Source organism: Alexandromys fortis, unplaced genomic scaffold, assembly GCF_014885135.2.
Source record: "Alexandromys fortis isolate MF-2015 unplaced genomic scaffold, M_Fortis_MF-2015_v1.1 scaffold_2_26212498_36691700, whole genome shotgun sequence".
Classification (NCBI taxonomy): domain Eukaryota; kingdom Metazoa; phylum Chordata; class Mammalia; order Rodentia; family Cricetidae; genus Alexandromys; species Alexandromys fortis.
Genome location: NW_026067931.1, coordinates 6,024,649 through 6,042,053, shown reverse-complemented (window position 1 = coordinate 6,042,053; position 17,405 = coordinate 6,024,649). Strand labels below are relative to the sequence as shown.

Below are 17,405 nucleotides of genomic sequence, written 5' to 3'. Positions count from 1 at the left end.
ACTTGCACGTCGGGATCTTGCCTTAGTCATCCTGTATAACTGAGACCCAAGCCAGGCCTGGTAGAGCTCCCTAGTCAACAAATGCTTGCTGAATGAATCACTATAAATGTGGGAGCCTTGCAAAGGGTCCACACATTCCAGGGAAGAGAGTAATTGGCCACACACCTAGAACTGCCAACTCCTCTGCCAACTCTGAATCCTACCTGGGTCCACAAACCAAGGAAACCAGAGAGTTGGAATAACCCAACCTGTGTCTTCAGATTCTGATTCGATTGGTTTGTCTCTACCTTTGTGCTATGTGCTACCTCACTTAGCCTTAATAAAAATACTGAAATCCGTTTCCTGCGGTGACGACCTCCCTACGAGAACATGCCTCTCGCAAAGGATCTCCTTCATCCCTCTCCAGAGGAGGAAAAGAGGAAACACAAGAAAAAGCGCCTGGTGCAGAGCCCCAATTCCTACTTTATGGATGTGAAGGGCCCAGGATGCTATAAAATCACCACGGTCTTTAGCCATGCACAGACGGTAGTCCTGTGTGTCGGCTGCTCCACTGTCCTCTGTCAGCCTACAGGCGGGAAAGCAAGACTGACAGAAGGATGCTCCTTCAGGAGGAAGCAGCACTGAAAAGCACTGGATTCGAGATGAGTGGGAACCATCCCAATAAACACATTTTGGTTAAACAACAACAACAAAAAATACTGAAATCCTCATACTATCAGTTTAGTGGGTAAGACTACAGCACAGAAATCTAAATATTGTTTTACTTTAGACTCCAGCACCCAGGACACTCTATGCCTGAGTGTGCTCCTGGTTCCCCCTAAGTGGACTCTTCATCCTATAATGCAGCGAGATGTAGGAGTCAGGAGTGAGGCAGCATCTAGGAAGCTGCGCAGAAGGACTAGGGTACCACAGGTCGCTTGCTTAGTTGCAGCATAGGAGAAAGGCCCCATAATTTTCCCCATGCATCCCTGGCAAAGGGCTGTAAAAAAGTGGTTTGAGTAGGCACAGCAAACGGCAAAGGCCACAGCTCTGTGTGCAACGGAAGTGTTTGTCTTGCAGTCATGCTGCCTTGGATGCATGCTGTCAGCAGCTGCTACATGCTGTTTGCACATTAACCTCACAGTCCCGGAGTCTGATCTGGGAACCTTGACCCCAGACTCTTCCCTGTCTGCTTTCATTTGTCTGCTTCCCCTTCCCTCAGCCTTGTTCCTGTCTGGCACTCTGCCCCAGGCTCCTCCTGCTTGTATTTGGATACTTTGTGCAGAGGTGGATGCAGCCCTGTGCTGTATGGCTCTGCCTTGCACAGCTGTGCGGCTGGGTTGGCACAGGTTGGACTGGGACTGTGGTTTACCGTTACCATCACCAGGTTCAGTCACAGTGACAGTTATTGATTGGCTCAGCGCAGATCTTCCTTATTGGGAACATTGCATACAATGAAAGGAACACACCGACAGACAAATAAAACATTTGTTTTATTTTTTTACTAAAACGGGAAAATACAAGACCACATCCCTGGCTCTGTTTTATCAGGGTCTTAGATCAAGACATAAAAGACCTGATGATCAAATCTTCTGTTGGCACAAAGCTGGTCAAGATAGCTAATAGGCCAGATAAAAGGAACAGAGTTTCAAAAGGTCTTGATAAATAGAACAAAAACCCCAAACCAGCAGGGAAAAAAAATTTAATTAAGAAACTTGAGGCCTTGCCCTTGGGGAAAATAAAAGTCTGCCTCAAACGTGTCTAGGATGAAGCAGGATGTGGCTGCACATGTCTGTACTCCCAACGTCGCTGAGGAGGAGGGAGACAGAGACAACCGGGTTACTGGGGCTTTCCGACCTCCAGCCTCGCGGGAAAAACCCCCATGTCCCCATTAGGATCTGAACTGGACTTGGATTTAAGGGACTAAGGTGAAGGTCAGTAGGGAATGGCATGCTCCTCTGGCCTCCTCATGAGCACACTGTGCTGAGGGGAAGAGAGAGGCTCATCTTTCTCAGGTTCCTAATGGCAGCTCTGAGAGCTTCTGCAGATGATAGCCTCAGAGTGAGGCATGGACGATGCAGGCCAGGATGCGTGAGGAGAGGCACGGTGTCCATCATTAAAGCCCCATGGAGATGCAGCCTCTGCTGCACGGCTACTTTTTGTCACATGTAAAAATAACAAAAAATAAAAGCACATATCACTTACTGCTAGACGGCTTGGTTGATTGAAAATGATCAAATTTCTCTTAAAAAAATAACCACCATAATGAAGGTGAATTAAACATTATAGACGTTTTTGAAAAACCAGTAGTCTTCCTTCCCATACATCAAAAGCAGGCAGTCGAGTTATCATCCTGACAGTCAATACAAATACATGCATGCGATATTCTCATTGGAGTTGGGTTTTTTTTTTGTAAAATGGATCTTCCCAAACCATAATTCTCCCATTTATGTTGTTGATTTGAAAATGCATCAAGTCTACATTATTTTTATAAATGCTTAATCTTCCACAATACAGGTGTGCTATCATTTATTCATGGATCACACTCATGAGATAAATAAGGACGGGATACTCCGATAGGGCAGACGGCAGGTGTTGAAGCCATACAGACAGAAATAATGATATAGGCAACCAGGGGCATCTATTAATAACTGGGAGATGGGCACGGAGCAGGGAGGAGGGCCAGTTGGGGTCATTAGTTAATGTCAGAGCTTTGCTCTAAGGGGTTGAACTATTTCAGGCACCTATCTGTTTTTGTGGGTTTCTTGTCAGGTCAGGATTGGAAAATGGAAGAGAGTAGAGACTGTTGTTTTTTTTTTTTCCCCTGGTGTCTGAGGTTTTTGCAAAAACCTCAGTCCCTGGGTTACCAAGCGTGGGCCACCTCATCCCCAGAGAGCATGCAGGATTGGAGCCTGCACTGTAAGCACATTATAAAAACATTAGGCCAACTAATAAAAATAATGATATTAAAAAGAAAAATTGTTGTAGAAACCAAACAAATCCAGCCTTGGAGCGGAGGAAGGTACTGGCCGGGATGTTGTCATGCTTGGGACAAATTTGATTTTGGTGAATGTCATTGCCAGTGTCCCTCGGGAATGAATCACCCTCCTCTACCTTTCTCATGATTTCAATATCACAAATTTAGGGAACATGGCATTAGAGACATAACGAAGCTCACACAGCTCCAGCCAGGAGCCCCCCGGGCCCAAAGCAACCACTGGCCTTAGCTAGGAGGCAGTTTTCTGCTGTTATGGGGCTATAAATCTGAAAGCAGTTGAAGCCTCTTGGGATCTGGAGCTGTCAACCCCCAGACCAGAGCGATTGCCTTTCCACTCCTGACCTTTCCTCTCTCCTCAATTCCCCCCTCCCATGGCTGAGGGTTGAGAAATGAATTTTCACACTTGGAAGCAAGTTCTGGGGGGAGCAGAGGCCTGATAAAGTCGGTACTAGAGGGAGGATCTCTTAGAACGCTTCTGGGATTTATTTCCTGCTCCTACCAGTCTTTTCCTGAACAACCAGGGGAGTCACCTGCCTCGCAGAGATAGCATGGATCTGGGGGCTTCCTGGGGAGACAGACTAAAGAGTAGATTTCCATGGCCCCCCAGGCCATGATCTCCCTTTTCCTTTTGGATTAGCACGTACAGGTGCCAGGTGCTATGCCAAACACTTCATGAGGAGGTGAGTCCTCTTTGGCTTATACTTCCAGGTCACAGATCATTGAGGGAAGTCAGGGAAGGAACTCAAGGCAAGAACCTGGAGCAGAAACCACAGAGGACGCTGCAGCCGCTTTTGCTGGCTCCTTCACTGGTTTATGCTTAGTTAGCTTTTTATACCACCGAGGACAACTGGTCCAGGGAACGGCACTACCTACATACAGGAAGTTGGGCCTCTCTGTGTCAGTTAATAACCAAGACAATCCTTCATAGGCAATCCTACAGGCCAATCCAATCTAGGCAAGTTTTCAACGTCAACGACTCTCGACTGTGTCAAGTTGACAATTAAGCTAGCTAGAACATGGGTTAACTTTGAAATGATGGAAGGTCATTTACTTCAGTGTATGAGGCTCTGTTTCCTGGAAGGCTGGGAGATTTGGGGTTTTGCGGTGAGGACTCCCTTAGTGGTGAACTTCACGCTGGGCTATTCTAGGACTGATAAGAATGCGAGTCTTCTCACAGGTCAGGACTCACCAACCTGGAGTCTTCATCTGAAAAGGGAAACTTTGGGCTGTCTCTTCTCTTTCTTCTTTTCCCTTTCTTTTTTTCTCTTCATTTTTTGAGGAAGGATCTCACTTTGTATCCCTGAGTGGCCTGGATCTCACTATGTAGACCAGGTTGACATTGAACTCATAGAGACCTGCCTGCCCTTGTCTCCTCAGTGCAGGGATTTAAAAAAAAATGCATGTATCACCACACCCAGCTGGACTGTTTTTTTTTTTTACAGGCAAGCTTTATTTGTTAAAACACAAACAAAATATCACTACAGTACATCTACATCAACCCTCTCAAGGCCCAGAGAATGTTCCAGAACAGGGAGCACAAAGTCTAGTAAGAGACAGAGGATGGGGAAGATGCTGTGGAGTGCTGTCTTCTGGACAACATGGTCATTGCACTTATGAATCCACAGTAGCTATGGTGACCCACACAGGATCAAATCAGTCAGAGTATCATCATGGATAAGGGAGAGGTCCATTAGACTCCACCCATAGCTAAGAAGTCAGCTACTGGCAATTTGGAGTATGTTTTTTAAAGACCTCTTTAGATTACCAGAATTCTGTGACTCCCTTTCTTCTTTTGCTAAAGATCACCCCTAAGCTATCTTTTACCTTGAGAACTTCTCCGATGCCTGCCTCCACCCACGACTTTCCACTCCATTCTAGGAGATCTCACTTGATTGGCTGTATGCTTCTTTCAGACTAAGGCTAGAATACACACACTTTGGATGGATCTCCTTGGACCATAGTTTTGAGCAGAAAGCTGTTGCCATGGATACTATACACTACTCTTTCTAGACATCTGCTGTGTATCTTCAAAAATTTGTAGCTTGTTTTTTTCTGGTCTTGACTAGCCCATGGAATGGCAAGGGTAGGGATCGTATGCTTATTTAACCCTGAGCTCCTACAATCCTGCCTATTGCTTGCCACGCAGTGTTTTCTTATGCTGGAAGGATGGATGCTAAAGAACCAACAAACAAGTGCTCTAGCTCACCGGAGCACATCTGCCCTTGTCATTGACATGAGGATGAAATCATACACATCTCAGGAGAGGTAACCCATTCTTATTGTTTGTACAACTGGTTATGTAATTCTATCCACGAACTGATGTGTGTCCCCACTTTAAATGCAGAGAAACTAGGATGCTGAGGAAATACCAATTTCCAATTACCATTGTCCTTGGAATAACCCAGCAGTTCAGTGCTAAGAAAAAAGCTGAAATCATCACTTCTTATTTAGAATTTTAAAACTGAGTACTGATGCTTTGCTGCCTGAGGGCTATGGTATTAGACCTTACTGACACCGGTGTTTTAGCAGGAGGAATTTGGTAGAGGTCCCGGCAGGAAGATGCTGGGGAAGATTGTCTCCTCAAGTATCTTGACCTTTGAAGAAGAAAATGACAAAATATGCATTCATTTGTCTTTGACATGGCTTGCTTGTACAAATCTTGGCACCCCGAGCTCAAGAAAAAGAGAGCTAGAGAAATACCTTTGGGAGAGAAGATGCTTTACATAAAACAATGTTTGGAATCTATCACATTGTGCAAGCAATAAATACTTCTTAAAATAAGTCATAAATACATAGCTAGAAATAAGAAATGAACTTAAGAATGATGAAGGTAAGGATATACAGGAGGAAGCACAGGCTTTCTGTGTGGAGTCCTTCATGCCGAGGGTTAGCCCAGGAACCTGAGTGGATGAGGTCAGCATCCCACTCAGATCTCTGAGCAACATCATCCAACCATGGCTACGAGCTGAGTTGTTGCCATTGACTTGATTTGCTAGATAGTTTCCTTATGTCTTAGAGATTTCATTTCATTTGACTCTTAATAAACTTATAATCAATGACCTTTTTTTAGTTTAATTTCTCCTCTGTAAAAGTCTAGAGAGGTTAGTTCAACTGAAAAAAAAGAGAGAGCCCAACATTTTAAGTAGGAATTATGAAATTTATATTAAGTAATGATTTTGGCAAAAGTGTGTTTTTCTCATCTTTCCTTCTTCTCCCACCGCCACCCTCTCTTTAGTTCATTCTAGAGAGACTGGTATGTGCTTAGAAATACTCTCAATTGTTATTTCCTCTGACCATTCCTTCCATCCGTGCATCAATTGTGATATGACTCCAGAAGCTGTTCTTGCTTTCTCTTTCTTAAGCAGCAGCTTCTGGATTAGAGATGCGTGGTTAAGAGTGCTACACATTTGGTGGACCTATCTCTCCGTTTTCACTACTAATGCACAGTAAGAATGAGTTGACCGACAGCCAAACTAGACTCTAGGGCCTCTTTTGTGCTTTGTCATGAAGGGTTCCTCCTTCCTTTTCTTCAGCCACAACATGGCATTATATCCACACTTTGGAAGCAGTGACACAGGAGACCAGCAGGTGGCGCATGGGAACCAGAATACACACGCCCATGCCCAAGACCCAGAAGGAGGCTTCCCACAGGCTGAGTTGTACGACTTCCTTGATTATGGTGGTAGTAGGGTCTACTAGGCAGGAAAAAAAGCAAGTCACTTGGGGAAGATCTGTAGGAGGATGGGAGATGCATTTCTTAGACAATCCAAGTCGTACTTTGTTGTTGAAATGGTAAGAAAAATAGACCCAGAGCGGGAGTGAGAAAAGACAGGTGGTTTATAAACTTGAACCATTTTTAGTATTTTTAGTGCTAAAATGATCGTTACGTTCATACGTGGTACTCAGTTCTCCACTAGAATCAACTATGAGGATGCGCCTTAGCGAGGACAATCCTAGGAGGGTAACCTAGTCGTTTGTGTGCCTGTGTACATCCTCTCGTGTATGTAGGAGTATGTGTTTGTGTGGGTGCATGAACAAGGTCGGATGCATTACCTCATCTTCTGAGACAGGATTTCTCAGTGGCCTGGAGCTCACCCAGTAGGAGAGTCTGGGCGGCCATTCCAAGGAATCTGCCATCTGCTCCCCTAGCCCTGGGATTTTAAGAGTGTACCGCCAAGTCTGGGGATCAAACTCAGGCGCTCATGCCTTCGTGACAAACACTTTACTGAGCAGCGTCCCAGCCCCTTCTAGCCATACCCTCCCCCCAAACAAAAAGCCAAAATACTCCTCACCCACATATACAGTATATTCACTTAATCTCTGGTATGTTGTGCTCAGAAAAAGGCAGGGTTGTTTAGCTCAAGGCTTCTTAACTTTTTTTTTTTTTTTGGCACCTTTTATCCCACAAAGTCTGTAGATGCTGCTAAACAGGTACACAAATCAAATATTTACTGATAATAAATCAAATTTCTTTCAAAACAGTTCTTTGACTTAGATATAATTTGATTATTTATTAGAGACTAAAGAGAACTTTCAGTGATAAGATGGACATGCTTATTTCTTTGTTTTCTTTAGCATCAAGAATTACACCTTGACTGTAAAGCACAGGGCTTCTTCAGCATTTTTCAGCTGATAAATGTTTTTTTATAATAATTAATGCCAAGACTGCTCCACATAAATACGCAGTATAAAACGACACAGTATGTTTAGAGCCACTTTAGAAATGGATGGAAATTCTGTCCTAATCCCAAACTAAAATTAATTTTGGCGGGAGAGCAGTGGTGAAGCTCAAGACAGCAGCTAACATAGTAATTTAGAAAATCAAACATTCAAACAGTACAATCCAAGATATACCAACTTGATAGTTCCATTCTGAGAAAGGAGGATACAAATTATTACATCTTTGTTTTCTATAATTAAGCTGCTACTTTCCTACAAGAGCAGAACACCTTATCCGCACAGTAAAGGCAGTGGCATTGATAACAGGCGGCAGCCTCGCGTCCGAGTCACGTGCTCCAGGAGTGTTCGTGGGCACTGTGTGATGCCAAGGCCTGTGCAGTGCGGAGTGTACAGGCTGTGGGTCCAGAAGCAAAGCTGCGAGGAAGCCGTGCAATAAACACAGCCTGAGCAAATGCTGCATGAAACATGTTGGATTCAGAATGACCTTAATCCTGAATTAATTTTTGACTGATTAAGTTCAGAAGTCTTTTACTGTTGCCACGTTTTTCTCATCCTGGCATTCAGGTAGCTGTGACCCACAGGTAAGTAGCTAACGCTCACATAGCAAGCCATCCAGCAAGCAAAGATCCCCTCGATCCAGACTAGTTGAGACATGGGTCTCTGATGGAAGAGGGTTGACAAGAGCGATGCTAAAATCCATTGTACAGGTTATAATTAATAGACTGTGCATTGGTTATACCAGAGAAAGGGAAGAGAATTCATGACTTAATTATCAACTTTCAAGTACATGAAAGCTTGGGAGCTCGAAAGGAATTGTTATGTAGAAGAAAAGAGAATAAACACACACACACACACACACGCACACGCACATGCACATGGAAAGGACTGTTTTGACTCTAAAGAATATGAAATATGCTTGGAATAAATACTGAGAAACTTTCAATATGTGCTTATACAGCTTCAATTTGAGGTAATTAAATTTATTCTAAAGTAATTAGTTTTATTCTGTTTTTATTTCTGCAATTAGTCACCAAGATCTTTTTCTCCTTATAAAATGTTTCATTCATGAACGATTGTAGGAGTGTGTCTCACGCCGCTGCTTCCTCACCAGATAAATTCTCCAGACTTTTAAATCTTGATCATCTCCTTCAAACTCTTTCCTTAAGAGATTCACAAGGCCCCAGTGACACCCTGTCTGCATCCCTTCTGCGGTAGGACACACAGATGCAAGTCATCCCCAGTGACCTGAGCTGGGCAGGATGCAGATAAGATTCTGAGAATGAAACAATAGGATGCCTCTCCGTGGTAAGGTAGATCTCAACCCTACATTGGCAAAGGCGCTGACATCCTAGATAAAGTCTTCAGAATGTACCAGATTCTTCTCTCTCATCACAGGGTAGCACCAAAATGCCCAGGAATAATGGTTACTGATGCAGCTAGCCATAGGTGACATTCTTAAATGGACAGGGACCATTTTCTTCTTACGTTTTTTCAATCCTAAATATGAAGTGATGGGAACTATTTCAGACTATTTATAATGTAGAGTGGGTTTTAGTCAGACAGTGTTGCATGAAAAGACTGCAAAGAATCTTTGCAAATGTTCAAACACTGTGAGAGAATTTTAATAAAGATTCAAGGTAGGGAATTTGTTGTCTGAATCCTAAAACTTACCACTCTTTCTGAGAAAATTATATCCCTATGAAGATCAGTAGCCAAGTGGGGAATCCTAGCCAGATTTATTAATATCAGAGGAAGTTCCCAGGTGCAACATTACCAGCCCTTCTGCCTCGTGCAAGGTGCCTTTGGTTAAATTGAATTGGAACATTGTGTTAGGCCTAAGGCCACAGGGGAGCCAAACGGCTTCTTCCCAATGGCAAGGTACTGATTGTCCTCATCCCTGCCTGAGTTTGGAAGAGCAAGAAGTGGGAAGGAGCCCCAGATCAGCCCCTGACAGACAGCCTCTCCTCAGCTGTCCAAGGTTAAGACATGGTGTTTGCAGCTGTTCGTGACTTTCCAGAGAAGTCGCCTTACCCAAGGAAGGTCAGGCTCTCGGAAGCCGGTTAGCAACCCTGCCTAATGTGCAAACCAAGAAGGTACAAAACAGGGGCTGCGTGTGAAAATCGGAGAGGAAGAGGGCTTTGAGAAGCTGCCCTCCTTGGCATGTCTGCCGCAACTTTTATGTCATGCAGAACACTGTCCGTCTGGCCATTAACCGATAATAACTTCATTTCGATGTGGCTGCAAATGGAAATGGGACTTTGGATGGAGAATTAGTAACACTTATCCTGCCTTTTCTTTGTTGATATTTAAGATTCTTAAGTTGGATTCAATTTCAGATAAGGACTCAGCCTGAGAATAGGTTAAGGAGTCATAATACTCTTTTTCTATTTCAATTCAGGGACATTTCCTTCCCAAGTGTGCCTGAGAAGTGGATATGCAGAATATAGAAACTCTAATGTCTAGTATCTAGGGAAAAGCTCTGTTCTTTCTCAGTATTACTGCATACATAATAATTGCAGAAATATAAGTTTTAGGAAGGCAAACAAGGTTTATGGCAGACACAGCACGATCAAGTAAACCATCCAGTATTTGTCTCCTTTGTGGTCATGACATTCCGTGTCAGAGGGGAGTTGGGTTCAGGAGCAGATCGACATTGAAAACAAGAGAAAGCAGTCCAGGCCAGCATTGTTGACAGTGGTGGCTGCCTCTTACTGGATGAGGTTCCTCTTCTTGCTGTTGTGATGCCGGATACCGCTGTGGTAGGTGCTAGAACAGTGCCTCTACCATTATCAATAGCACCCTCAGTATCCTGAATGTTACAGTAAGGGTTAGTGACTCACTTGGGTTTACAGTACGAGACAAATACTAGTGCAGGAACAAAGCAACCTGCAAGGAACCCAAAGCTGGGGCCTCACTGGGGCAGCTCTCTCAGCTCGGAATGGTCCAGATGGGTATATAAGCTGTTGTGTTATCATCCAGATCCCCAGGATCGCTGAAAGTCAAGGGGGCTTGCTATCTCACATGTAGGATGGGAGGCTGACTTCCTCTGAGGCCAGGCACACTCATTTCCTGCCTCCCACTCCACAGTGTGGCCATATATATGGCCCCGCAAGCACTCACGATCTACTTGTCTTGCCTGATATCTGCTTGCTGTTGAACTATCCGATCCCTCTTGTCTTTCTGCCTCTGTTTGTCTGTCTCCCTCTCTCTCTCTCTCACACACATGCGCACATATTCTCACACAAAGCATACACACAAACACACATTCCTCAGTACACTTGGCCCCACAGCCATTATAAACGTCCCCATCAGCTTACCATCTGCCTGTCTACCTGGCTTTGCGTTTTTCTTCTAGATTAACTCCCCTAGAGCAGTGGTTCTGTGGGCTTGTTAAGAATGCAGAAATGTAGCTTCCTGAACTCCTCAGCCAGAATATCGGGCAGCTGGCCCTGGGAATTGGCATCTATCTCAGCAAGGCCTTCTAGATGATCCAGATGCACACAGACATGGAACAACGTGACCTTGGGGAGTATCTGTGTGCCTCTGAAGAGAGCCACACTCTGTGGCAGGCTGCAGCACTTGTTCCGAAGCTGCAAGGTTATTCCCCCAACGTGAGTCGGCCGTGAGCCTCCCCCACTCTACAGGCTGACTGTGGCCTTATAGAAATACCACTTGCATCTTGAACTATCCTCGCTCACCTTGCTGTTAGCTCTCGTATTTCCCTCACCATCACACTCCCACACATAACACTGACTGAACAATCGTAACATGCCTGGTAAAGGCTTCCCACGGACCAGTTTATTTATCCTTATTACAAATCTATGAACTGAATACTTTAACATTCCCTTTTCAGACATGAACGAATGCGCCTACCTTGCTCAGGGTAGCAGTTAGCAGGTTGTGAAGATAGCCTAACTCCAAACTCTTTTCTATGACTCACTCCTTCTTAAGACAACTAGATTCTAGACACGGAGCAAGTGGAGCCATAGAATCTTATCTGAAACGACTTAACCTCTTCACTACCAAGATTCCCTTCTATTTCTGCCCACTTCCAACAATTAATAATATAATATATACTAATAATATGAAAATTGATACGCAATTAGAGAATTTGCAGTGGCCTTTTGATATATTGAAAATAACTCATGAGATTTTATTCTAGTCTTTTATTTGAGATCCCAGGCCCTCGGAAACCTAATTATCACACTCATTTTACAAATGAGTAAGCAGAAATGCAGGGAGGGTCATGACTTGCTAGCTACAGAGCCAGGAACAAACTTCGGTTTTCTTCCTTTCGATCTGACCGGGGGTGGGGGGTCATCCGACGTCATTTGAAATCAGCTAAGCCACCGCTCAAGCCATCAGTGAGCGTCAGTTCTATAACTGGCAAACACGCTTATGAAGAGGGTACAGAAACAGAAAAAGCACAACACTATCTGGACTCAAAAAATTAAGTGTATTTGTGGAAACAAGGCTTAGATGAGAACCATTAAATAAATCACAGGGCAGCACGCTTCTAAAGCAGTGTTTCTCACCCTTGACTGCATGTCACAGTCACCCTGGGAACTTCCAAAGCCCCAGAAGCTTCCAGAATTAAGTACCTTTAAAAAGAAGGCAAAAATATGTCCATAATAAAAAAAAACCCAGTCAGCGTTGAGAAGTACAGTTACAAAGTAACACACTTCACAAGTAGGGGCATCGGATACTGCGAGAATAATAGGAAAAGCAGGGCCGGCTAACACGACCAGTGACCAAGGACATGGGTTGAATGAAGTGGAGGTGGCTAAGTTGAGGGGGGTTGGGAAACCACATGAGGAAGTTCAAGAAAGAGACAGGAGCTTGCATAGAGACAGGTGAGCCTGTGAGGTCCCCCACAGCTGGTTTCTACAGGCAGCTGGAAGAGGTGGAGAAGGAAGGAAGAATGTGCTCATTGGGGCTGGCTGGAGGAGCTGGGAAGTGACGCTAGCAGGTCCCTGAGTGAAGCCCGCATGGAACTGATGTGCAGCAATCACCCAGCAATGAGGCATTTCCTCTTTGCCCCTTTACAAACTGCGTTTTTCTTTTTTAAAATGTAAATTAATTTTTTTCTGGGGGGGCATGTTTTCTTTACTCTATTCTTTGAGAATTCCATACACGTATGCAATGAATATGATCATACCCATCTTCCTCCTCATTTCTTGAGATGAAGTCTCCTTATTACAGCCCGAGGTAGCCTTGCATTGGATCCTCCATCTCAGCCTCTTAAGGACCGGCATTCAGATGAGCACCACCTTTGCTGAGTGATTGCTCTCACATGGTTTTGGATGGTGGAAGGACTGGATTCTCAGATAAAAAGGGCTGGAACCAGGAAAAGAACTTTCGAAGAAGATGGGAAGCGGATGTGACCACTCTGCCTGGCCCTGAAAGACCCCAAACTTGTTCTAGGATAGAAAATCTAGGCGCATCAAAGATGCTAGCTGTGAGGCTAACACAGGACAGGATTTGGGCAGAGGATGTCCTGTGCAGATTCAGTGGCACTGAGTGACTACAGACTCTGCAATGGCCATTCTACACTAGGTAGCATAGGGTGCTCCTCTGGGGCCAACCGCATGCAGGGCCGCAACTTCTCGCTTCTCTTACTGGGACTACACTGCACTATGGCTTGAGTAGGGGTTGGGTCAGCAGCAGCAATGGTAACAGTATTGCAGCAGGCATGGATTTTCTGGAAGCATGCATTGTTTTGGAGTTTCGGGGCAGCGCTTACCATTGAGGAATGCAGGCCAAGGGAGGCAAGGGAGATGCTCTCATCTTCTGAACCAGAGGAGAAGCATAGTGGTGCTGCAGCCAGCACAGCCCGGATAGCCAAGACTGGCTGGGGGTTCCAGGATTGAAACAAGGAGGCTTCTTTTCAGGTGGAAGAACAGCAACCTTTATTTTGCCCAGCAACCTTTTATACCTCTACTCCTTCTGTAGAGACCCACCAGTCAGAAAGAACACAAACATCCTGGTCAATTATAGGCCACAAGGAAGTTCCCCTGTAGGTCAGGGGGAGTGAGGGCAGCTGGATCACAACATACTGACTGGTACGTGACTTTATTGCTCTGTCCCGCCCCACCTGCCTCAGATGGTTGAGGGACTCTCTGTAGGCTAGCTTGTGGTGGTGTGCTGCCTCAGTGAAAGTAGAGTGACAGATCTGAACGCTATGGGTGATGAGCAAGGAAGAGGAATGAGAAAAATACTGACTACCTCTTCACGTAAAAACTCTCTTTTCGCATTAAAGGGGGAAGGCTTTTATACAGGTCTTTCACATGAAAAGTGTCATAGGACACAATGATGGCACACATGGAGATGTTCAAACACGCACTTACATATGCTTTAGACATTTGTTCGGAACTTCTGGTCCTCACTTATTTGTTGGCCCCTGGCACGTGATGGAGACTCGGAGTAAAAGTTTCCCCCGAGCACAGAACTGCTTTGTAGAACCTTGAGCGAGGATAGGACAAGAAGGGCTATGGTTGCTCTCGCTATTCCCTCTTGGTTACACCCTATCAGTTTACTCTTCTCCCGCAAACTCTGTTTTCCAAATCCATGGCTTTTTATTTTTGCCCCGTGTGCCCTCTGTGTGACTAGGGGTTTGGAGATCTCTATGAGAGACTGGTGGTGAAATTACCTGGCGTTGAGTAGAAGGAAGCAGGAAACACGCAACAAACCCGCTTAGGAGTTTATTAGAGGAGCCGTGTACAGGCTTGGTTACGTTGGTGTGCAGAGACAGAGAGAGGAGGAGAGAGAGGGAGGGGGGGGGGGAGGGAGAGAGGGGGAGGAAGAGAGAGAGAGGGAGAGAGAGAGAGAGAGAGAGAGAGCTGAAGACGGAAGACGGAGCATCTAGCTTTTAGAGGCTGCTTAGGGCTACGTCATACGCAGATGACGGAGCTCACGCATGCGCACAAGGTTTCACAAGCTGCGTCGTAGGTAGGTGATGCAACCATGCCGCATGTGGGTCATGCAGAGCCTTTTAAGGTCCCGAGACAACTAGGTGCCTGAGAGCTTGTCCGCACTTCCTGGAACCTGGAAGTGCCAGCCATGCTGGTTCGGCTGAAATCACAACAGGTAGGCTCACCAGTGGTACACAGCTGGATACAAGGCCTCCCCTCTCCCAGAATTGGTTAGAAGTAAGTAGTAAGATAACCCCCACACCATGAGTCCATACCTCATCCATAGCTCACTGTTGGGTGGGCCTGACTTTGTAGATACAGATGCTTTGAGTTCATGATCGCCGTGGCTATATTGTGTTTAGAACAATATATCACAACCCTTTTTCTCTGTGTCTTACAGCCTTACTCTCCTTATTCTGCAAGGTTCCCCAAGCCCTCACTGGATAGTATAAATAGCTTGCTTAGGCCAGAGCACTCAACTCTCACCTATTGTCAGAGTCTTATACAGCCATGTGTGGTGGTGATATTTTGTTTGAGCTGTAACAAATACAGCTTGCCTTAAGATCAGAGTGTGGAGTTAGCCATGGAAGCCTGGTGGTGGTGGCACACAACTTTAATCCCAGCACCCAAGAGACAGAGGCGGACAGATCTCTATGAGCTCAAGGCCACCCTGGGCTTCACGACATTGATCCAGTCTAAAAGAGAAACAGAGCCAGGCAGTGTTGACTTACGCCTTTAATCACAGCACTTGGGAGTCACACACTTTTTATCCAGCACTAGGGAGGTGGAGACAGGAAGTGAAATGACTGGGTGAAGAGAGGAATGTAAGGCAGGAAGGAGACAGGAGCTGGCCACATTCAGTCTGAGGATTCTTAGAGACAGGATCGCCAATTTCATCCCAGCGTTCGGTAGAGATAAGAACCAGCGGTTGGCTACTCCGCTTCTCTGATCTTTCAGCATTTACCCTAATATTCGCACTCCAGTCATGAGTCTCTGCTTTCACCTCTGTTTGCTGCAAGGAGAGGCTTCTCAGATTAAAGCTGGGCGTCATTTTTGTCTGTGGGTATAAACCTAGGTATTTCGAAGGCAGTTTTGTTTTGTTGATTTATCTGAGCAACAATAAGGGGATTTCCCACTGGGGCCTGTGACTTCCGCAATTACAGGTTTTTGGCTGGGTTTACGAAGTAGTCATGAATTCCCTCTTGTGGAGTGGACCTCAAATACCGTCATGGTTTGGTTTGCTACCTCAGTAATAGTTGTACTACTTTTGCACCAGTGGACCCATCTTCTCGGGCAGTTTGGTATCATAGTCGGCAGAGATCACGCCTGGGTAAGATTGGTGACGTCTTTGCTACTTCAGCATCACTTACAGTACCGTCTAGCATGTTGAGAGCAGCTGACCAGGGGAGAAGCCTCTGGACAAGGTCCAGCTTGATTTCTCTGCAGCTGGTATTCAAGGCTTGCTGTGACTTTTATAATAGATTCACACAGATAACTATGATCTAGTACCCCAAATATATAAAAGAGAGTTTGAAGGCGGATACCCACAAGACTAGACAACACTGCTCCTAGAAGTAATGAGTCACTAAACAAAACACCCCCATGACAGGTACGGGATACCTCCATAAGATTTGTTGCTCAGATTTGGTGCCCACTCCCAAATTCAGGCTTTTGCCATTCTTCCTGGTTTCCTACCAGAACGAGGAGATGTGGACACGTTGCTGTAGTATCTTCTCTTTATGGTCTGGTCTACAGTTTTCTGTGTGCTTACTTTCTTTCTATTTCTTTATCCGATAGATTTGTTTTTATTATTTTTAGTTTTATGTCTATGTGTAGGTTTATGCACGTGAGTGCAGTGCCTTGCAAAGGCACAAGCATCAGATCCCTCTGGAGCCTGGAACCAGAACAGGCGGTTGTGACCCACCTTGGGTAGATACAGTCTCATGTCCTCTGAAAGAGCAGCGCATACTCTTAACCCTGAGCCATGTCTTCACCCTCCGGTGTTTATTTGTATTAACTTTATACAGATCATGGCTTTTGAAAAAAAAAAAAACTCTGCTTTTTGAGGTAGAGATAAAGATAAGTTTCTTCAGCAAAAACTTATTTCTGTTCTGCCTACACAAAATCACTTGTGATTTCCCAGGTCACAGAACCTGCAAATTCGTGTCAAAGCTCAAGCTCACAGTGTTTGTCTTTCCTGTTTTTCCTGCTGCTAAAGAGATTAGTGTTTAGTTGAAGAAATTCTCCACCAGACACCAGACAGTTCCCTCTCCTGCCCCCTCTGTCTTCTTCTCTGTCCCCTCTCCCTCCTTCTCTCCCACCATTTCTTTCCTTCCTTTCTTTAATTTAAATCTGTTTGGGTGTTTTACCTGCATGTACATCTGTGTACCACTGTGTACCTGGTACTTGAGGCCAGAAGAGGGTGCTAGATCCCCTAGTACTAGAGTTACAGCTCTGAGCCACCTTGTGTGTGTTGTGTTGGGAGTTGAAACCAGGTCTCCTGGAGAGCAATCAGTGCTCTTAACTGCAGGACCATCTCTCTAGTCCTTCCCTTATTTTCTCTTCCTCTTCTTTTGAGACAAGGTCTTGTTGTAATAGCTCAGGGTGACTTTCAACTTGATTCTGTTGACTCAGCCTCCTTGGTGCTGTGATTATGCATGTGTATGAGTATACACCATACACTACTATACTTAATTTTAGAAAACAGAGTCTCTAAAGGCAAGGAGTTCTTTTCATCACTGAGTTCCCATCACGTAGCGAATGGACGAATGAGTGGATGATTGAGGTTATATGAATTGGCTTCTCTGTTAGTTCTCATGTCTTTCTTTCCTGCTTTC

General features: G+C 45.0%; 1 protein-coding gene across 1 annotated transcript; it reads left to right on the top strand.

Moving 5' to 3' along the window:
• Window positions 1-343: 343 nt before the first annotated feature.
• On the top strand, window positions 344-663 carry LOC126503656 (40S ribosomal protein S27-like). The gene has a single exon (XM_050145491.1). The coding sequence runs from the start codon at window positions 370-372 to the stop codon at window positions 622-624; it is 255 nt and encodes an 84-aa protein (XP_050001448.1). The 5' UTR covers window positions 344-369; the 3' UTR covers window positions 625-663.
• Window positions 664-17,405: the final 16,742 nt, after the last annotated feature.